General features: G+C 40.9%; 1 protein-coding gene across 2 annotated transcripts in view; it reads right to left on the minus strand.

Annotated features, from left to right (window-relative positions):
* Positions 1–889: 889 nt before the first annotated feature.
* The window catches only part of CSMD1 (CUB and Sushi multiple domains 1), a 2,052,675-nt gene continuing 2,046,511 nt past the window's right edge, over positions 890–7,053 (minus strand). For both annotated transcript variants that reach the window (XM_073902260.1, XM_073902259.1), the window contains one exon: positions 890–4,232. In XM_073902260.1, coding sequence (XP_073758361.1) covers positions 4,073–4,232 — 160 coding nt within the window. In that variant the 3' untranslated portion in view covers positions 890–4,072. The remainder of the gene's footprint in view (positions 4,233–7,053) is intronic.

Below are 7,053 nucleotides of genomic sequence, written 5' to 3' on the forward strand. Positions count from 1 at the left end.
TCCCTCTCCCTCTGCCCCTCCCCCTGCTTGTGGTCTTTCTTTCTCAATCTCTCAAATAAATTAAAAAATCTAAAACAAAATGTGTCCATTTCTTCTAGATTGCTTATTTTTTTGGCATATATTTGCTGGTAATAATGTCTAATAATTGTTTCTATTTCTTTGGTGTTGGTCGTAGAGCACATGTTGGGATGAGTCCTGGGTGTTATATGCAACTAATGAATGGTTGAGCACTACAAAAAAAAAAAAAAAAAAACTTGTGATGTACTATATGTAGGCTAACTGAACATAATGAAAAATAAAATAATAAAAATAAAAAGTAAAAATAACACAAACAAAAAAGAAATTACCCTATCATACAAATGCTCTCCTTAAAGGAATTAAAATTTCACCCAAATGTGGGTGAGCAGCCTTCCTTGTGCAGACTACACTGACCAGGAGCGAACAAGGCTGGCGTCTGTTTGACTGGGGGCTCACCCAGTCATGGTTATATTAAAGCAATGGCTTGGAAATACCAAAAAACAAAAACAAAAACAAAAAAAAAAGCTTTAAAAATTATAAAAATACAGGCTTGATTTTGGTTTCGAGAAGAGTGAAAGCTCTCCCTGGTTTTAGGTAAACCATTAAGAAATAAGTCAGCTTCCGCACAGCCAGTGCCTGTGTCGCGCATCCTCACACACGTGCTGGTTATTAATCATGTCCGTAATGCTAACATCATCTGCAGAAAATACCCAGCCCGGTTGCAAATGCAGTGAAAGCTCGTTAGGAACACTTCGTTCTTTGCCTCCCCTGCCACGGGCCCACAGGCACTCGTTATTAGGCTACAATAAATCACACCAAAAAATAGAAATCTAAAATTAAATATTTAATTAGAACTCTGATTTCCTTTAAAGATAGGTGGCATTGCACAGGCTATATTACACTCTCTTTATAATTTTTTGACAAAAAAAGATACTGTTGATTTTAACAGGCCACTTTAATATTAATACATGTGTAATAGGATTGGAACTGAGAATCAGCTAAAGATGGTACATGGTACATTATTGGGAAAATTACAGTTTTGTATTGTAAAAACATTTATTTTTTTTTAACAATTTACCTACATTAATCAAAAAATTACAGCATATTTAATAATTTTACAAATTCTTCATAAAAAATATATCTCTGTACAAAAAGGTCGTTTGCACCTACTTCATGTCAGCAGCATGTGGTGAGATGGTAACACGGGGCGGGCGGAGATGCGGCGGGTTTCCTGACCATGACACCAGCGTTCTTTCCCCCTGTTTGAGAATCGATTTTTTTGTTGTTGTTTACAAAATATCTTACAGAAGAAAAAATTATTGCAGCTAGCCTGAAGAAAGGCAAAAGATGTGGGAAACAAGCAGCATTTTAAACAGCTCTGAATCACATAACCTGCGTTAGCATGGGGTCCTTCCCCGCGCAGGGGTTCTGGTCGCTTCCAGAAGGAGTCTTGCAGCCCCAGCGCAGGAAGCGCGCATGCCGACTGCCTGCGTGAGACCCTCCAACACCTCGCAGGAGATCTGAATCCACACTGCACACACCCTAGGAAGAAACTAGGCAGAATCCTCGCAGGAGAATTTCATGGAGTATTTTTGTGGTTGTTGTTGAATACCATGCTCCAAACTGGCAACCAAAGGACAGGCTGACTTTGCACACAAAGGAAAATAATATCTAATCGTGTATGTGGTTTCTGTATGTGCGTATGTATGTCCTGTCAGTTCAGGAATTGGTAACGGCATTGACCGGCAAGCAGGTCAGGGATGGGGGAAGAGAGACGTTAACTCAGACTCTGAAGTCAGCATTTTGCACCTAGTTTGAATGACTCAAACTTAGATATGTACAATATATTTATATATATGTATGTATGTATATATATATATATATACACCTAATATATATAGTAACCCTGTTCTCCCCTGCACACAACAATCCTCGAACTCCCTTTCTCTTTGTTCTGGTTCAGTGTGCGTGTTAGGAGCCTGGCTCTGGCCGACCTCGTCTAGTCTAAGGAGTAGAATCCGTGTAAGGGCTCCAGGTTGCAAAGCAAATCTCCAGTCACATTATCAGGTCGGCCAGAGAAAAAGGGGCAGAGAATTCAGCATGATACTAAGGAATTCATAATTTGGAGTTCAAAAGGCAAAGAAGTCACTAGAAGAGGTCAGGGATGCCCTCCTAACAGCATATGCCCCTTCAAACAAGTAACAGAACAGTGGGCATCGAGGATAAAAAGATCCAATAAAGCGCTCAAATCAAAACACATGACTTGAAAGAATGAGCTATTATCCTGACAGGTTTTTGTGTCTTTTTTTTTTTTCATTTTCCACTTTTGAAGTCCTGCATTTGAATGTTCAACAGAGCAACAAATCCATCAGTCGTAAAGCTAGGTGTGAATCCGTCCACTACAACGAAGTGAATGAGACACTTGGTGGATGCTGGTCTGGAAGGTGAATAGGGAGACATTTTCAATACATGGGACAGGTACTGAACACCCAAAGAATAAAATAAGCATCGTCTTTTTAAAATGCTTTTATCAAACCGTTATAAGTAAAAATAAACATGATTTTCACTTGGATTTTGTTACATCCACATTCTCATTGCCACGCCTTCTACTTCATACTTGGATCTTATCCACACCGGGGATCATGCCTATTTTATTCACACCGTGATTCAAAACGTACCTAGAATACATTTTAAAGGTGAAAAATCACCTAAATCACATCTGTATCTGGAATTCGCATGAGACAAAAGACAAAACAATGTATGAAAGGTGTCATCAGGAAAGAAATGTGTGATTCTCCCGCGCCTCCAGAGAGACACATGGTATTTTGATCCTGGACAAGTCCCACTGAGTGCAAGATGCACTGTGCGCAGTCGGTCCACGCCACGTCAGCAGGCAATGGTGCCCCGGGGGGAGCGAACCCCGGTGCACGGGGAAGACTACGGTGAGCTGAACCCCACAGGTTCATGAGCTATCTAAAATAAATTACTATGGACATGTTTTACACGGCAGAGAGACATGCCGCCACCGCCCTGCCATTCCGTGCCATCAGCGGGTGATGCCGAAAGGGAGAATGTGTGTGCTAAATAAAAACATAAAAAGGCCTCTTTTTTTTTGCCTTGTTCGACATCTTCAGTGAATTCAACACACATATGTAGCTAAAGGAAGCGGTAATAAAATAAATCTCTCCAATACCTTTAAGACCTGCGCCATGTCTGGGGATACTTCCTCTCTCTAACACGCCAACTGAACGGATGGTGGATGTTTAGCTTGACCACATGAAAAGATGCTTATATACAATGGATAGTGTGTATAAACCCTGTGTAAATAGTTTGTTTTTTTTATCAGAATCTTACTCAGTCATTCATAACACACTAGTGCAAAAAATTGTGCATCAAAAATTCTGCAATAGAACAGCTGACTGGGGAATTTGCAAATGGCCCTAGGGATGGACACTGAGGGGAGCTGTGAGTCCTCAAAGCTTGTCAGGTCTCAGGAAGGACAGAGTGAAGCGTTTGTAGGTGTGTGCGTCTACCAGAAAGGTGTCTTCTTCAAAAGAGCTTTTTTTTTTTTCCAGAGTATTCATATTCATGGGGGTTAAAAACAAAACAAAACAAAACAAAAACAGAACAACGTATTGTGGTATATTGTGGTGCTACCATTTTGTCACCGCACCCAAAGGATGTATCCACGTGCCCAGAAGACTGCATTGAAAGGCATCCCAGCCACACAGAAATACGAAAGTCTGAGGCATTAAGTACAAAGAATTGGCATGACTCGGCAGTCTTCCTTAAATGTGCCTTGATTCCAAGCAGATGTAGTCAGGCATTCGGAATCCACATTCAGAATGCAGGCGCATTTGTCGGTATTTGTTGTCCGACCCTCAGAAGACTCTGGCACGTGACTGGAGATTCCCGCTGCATGGATGCCAGCAGATGTGAAAGATCACCGGAGCAAAGCCAAGAGTAGAAGGGAGAGTGGTATATGGCACCAACGGAGTTACTGCTTGTCCATCAGAGGTATGGCTATGAATCAGTCCTAATGGGGCACTGAGGGCTATACCACCGTACACACTGTGTTCAGAGTTGTGTCAAACCGCACAGCCTTGGCTTCTGTGGGTTTTAAGTTTGTATCATACATAGGGTTTTCAAAGGAAGCTTGTCCATTGCTGTTTTCATGTCCTGCATAGCCATTGTATTGAACTTTTGGTCTCGTTCTAAAGGGGAAAGAAGGAACAAACTGTTAGAGCCAGGATTTTAAGAAAAGAGGCAGCTGGGGCCGGGGGCACGACATCACTCCCAACTCAGCAGGGAATACACATGCGAGGGCACACAGTGACGGGGAAGAGGGCACATCGCCACACGTTTAGACCATTTTCCTTTTTAGAATCAGTGGTTGGGATGATATAGGTAGTTTAAAATGCTGAAGCTCTTTCCAAAGTCAAGGAATTATCTGATTCCTATTGATACTCTTGGCAGAATGGGAAGATCATCAATGCCAGAGTTGCTTTAGACATTTGTCTGTCACTTGTAAGTTATATGACCTTGGGGAAGTCACTCACTGCTCAATCAAGATGTCAACCCTTCAGGACTGTTCAGATTAAGGAAAAGAGAAATATAAACTTCAGTTCACTGCAGTTATCATGTTCACTAAAGGCTAGCTCTTTCTGTAATGTAACATAGCCATGACCAAGTTACAGAAGAGACGTTGAACTCTTTGTCAAACTACTGGTTACGCTTTCTAATTAAAAGAAAACCCCTGTGTATGACCTAAGATTAGAGATTGGAGGGTTTTTAGAGGTAAAAGACGTAAAGCTATCTAGTCTGCCCCTCCACCTTTTCCAGAAGAAATTACATAAGAAAACTATGCCAGGTGGTAAAAACAGAACTTTAATGTAAATACCCACACTAGCAAAAACATCACCAGATATCGGATTTAATGATGCTTCTGTTTTAGTGATTCACTAGTAGATTTTTTGACTTGACTTAATGCTCATTGAGAAAAAGAGAACTCAAAGTGTATAAGTTTCAGAGAATTAGGTTTCTGTCAGCAGAAAAGCAGTTTGCAACTGCCCCAGGACTTGGGGAGGGTGTTTGACATTGAACTTGAAAATGCTCCAGCAGCAAAAGTTAATAAACAAATTCAGCCAAACGTTAATGAAGTTGAAAGCTGGCTAAAATCCCCATGTCATCTCCCAGGTCAGGGGTCACCACCCCTGCACTGCCAGGGAAGCCCCACAGAGTTGGATGGGTTCCTGGGGCCATAGAGAAGGAAGCGTGTGCAGGGCAGCGACGTGGGAATCCTGAGTCAGGAGCCCTGGGTCTGACTGAGGGAACAATTCCAAGCAGAGGGTAATGAGAGAAACTCAGAAATGAGCGGGAACACGGTTTTAACTCCAGAAATAAAGATCCAGCTGGTTAAGGAACTTTTACACCTGTAGATGGTAAGGAGCCAGTGTACGGAAAGCTAATAGTTTGGCATGTTCCCTGGGTACATGGCAACAACTCAAACGAAAATGAATTCATGGCCTGCCTGGGTGATCAGGCATGGCCCGCTCGCTTCTATAGAAGTCTCCCAATTCCTCCTATGGCACAGGCCCAGAGAACTACAGGAGCGTATGGATTCGGAGTCACAGGGGCTTCTTGGCTCTCGAGAGCCATGAGATCAGACAGCCCATGGTGTGGAAATGCAGAGGGATCAAAGTCACCGGACATGTAAGTGAGGTCTCCCTCCGGAAACACGGAGTACTGAACGTGGTAGGGAAGCATCTGCGGTTGGAAGACTACAGGTGTGGTCTATACTGGGTATTCCCCAATACTGTGAGGTTTTAGCTTAAGATCTCATCAGAAGTGCTGACTGCTTTATGTATACCTACATATAATTGTGTAGGGTTATCTTTTGAAAAGCTCAGAGAGGTGCTGAGAGGTGTTTTCTCTGAGACTCATATAAAGGTCTGCCTCACTGGGAGGCACATCGAGGCAAAACTCGTTAGGCAGATGGGGACTCCCGCCTGTGGGTCTGGGCAGAGGAAACTTCAGGAGGATCCAGAGACTCCCCTATGGACGGGGAAACATCAAAGAGTGGGGAGAAAGAACTTTAATGGACTGCACGTTTCCCTAGGGGTTAACATAGATGCCAACAACAACAACAAAAAGCAAAAATGAATTTGTAGGAATTATAAATTCCTACTGTATGTTTATCTGTAAGGGTATTGTGGTTCCTAGAGAAACGTGTGAAAGAAAATATATTTGTAATTTATACTTCTTTAAGAACAGAATCACTTCTAAGGATGGAATTTTATTGGATAAGGTAGTGAGATATATATATATATATATATATATATACATATATATATATATATTTATATTTATATTTACTACATTTTCAACTAGCCCCAGAGAAATCTGAGGATAAGGCTTACCAGACCTGTGTTCAGAAAATATTGTCTTCTCAAAAAGTAATAATAATTAACTAATACAGATGAGCCAAACTTCAATTTTGTTAAGTACCATCTGAGATTCCTTTCATCAAATTATATTTTTAAACCAAGTACATTACCAACCACAGGAAAATGAAGACATCCATGTAAGCAGCTATGCAATATAATTTTGAAGTAACATTCTTACTATTTTATATATTTTTAAAAAGCATAAGAAAGCACATATTTAAATCTATTCTATGAGTCATTAAAAAAATCCTTACACAGTTTTTCTTCTTTTAAACCAGGATTAAATAGAATATCTGTATTATATAAATGAATGTTGAGCACATTTAACATACCTTAATCTTATTTTGGGGAATCACAGAGGGTTTTTTTTTAATATATATAGGGAATTCCACTATTACAAATAGTATTTTATTTTATTTTTTTATACAATTTTTTAAAGATTTTATTTATTTATTTGAGAGAGAGAATGAGAGACAGAGAGCATGAGAGGGAGGAGGGTGAGAGGGAGAAGCAGACTCCCTGCTGAGCAGGGAGCCCGATGTGGGACTCGATCCTGGGACTCCAGGATCATGACCTGAGCTGAAGGCAG

Source organism: Callorhinus ursinus, unplaced genomic scaffold, assembly GCF_003265705.2.
Source record: "Callorhinus ursinus isolate GAN/ISIS: 27379988/994484 unplaced genomic scaffold, GSC_fseal_2.0 scaffold17, whole genome shotgun sequence".
Classification (NCBI taxonomy): domain Eukaryota; kingdom Metazoa; phylum Chordata; class Mammalia; order Carnivora; family Otariidae; genus Callorhinus; species Callorhinus ursinus.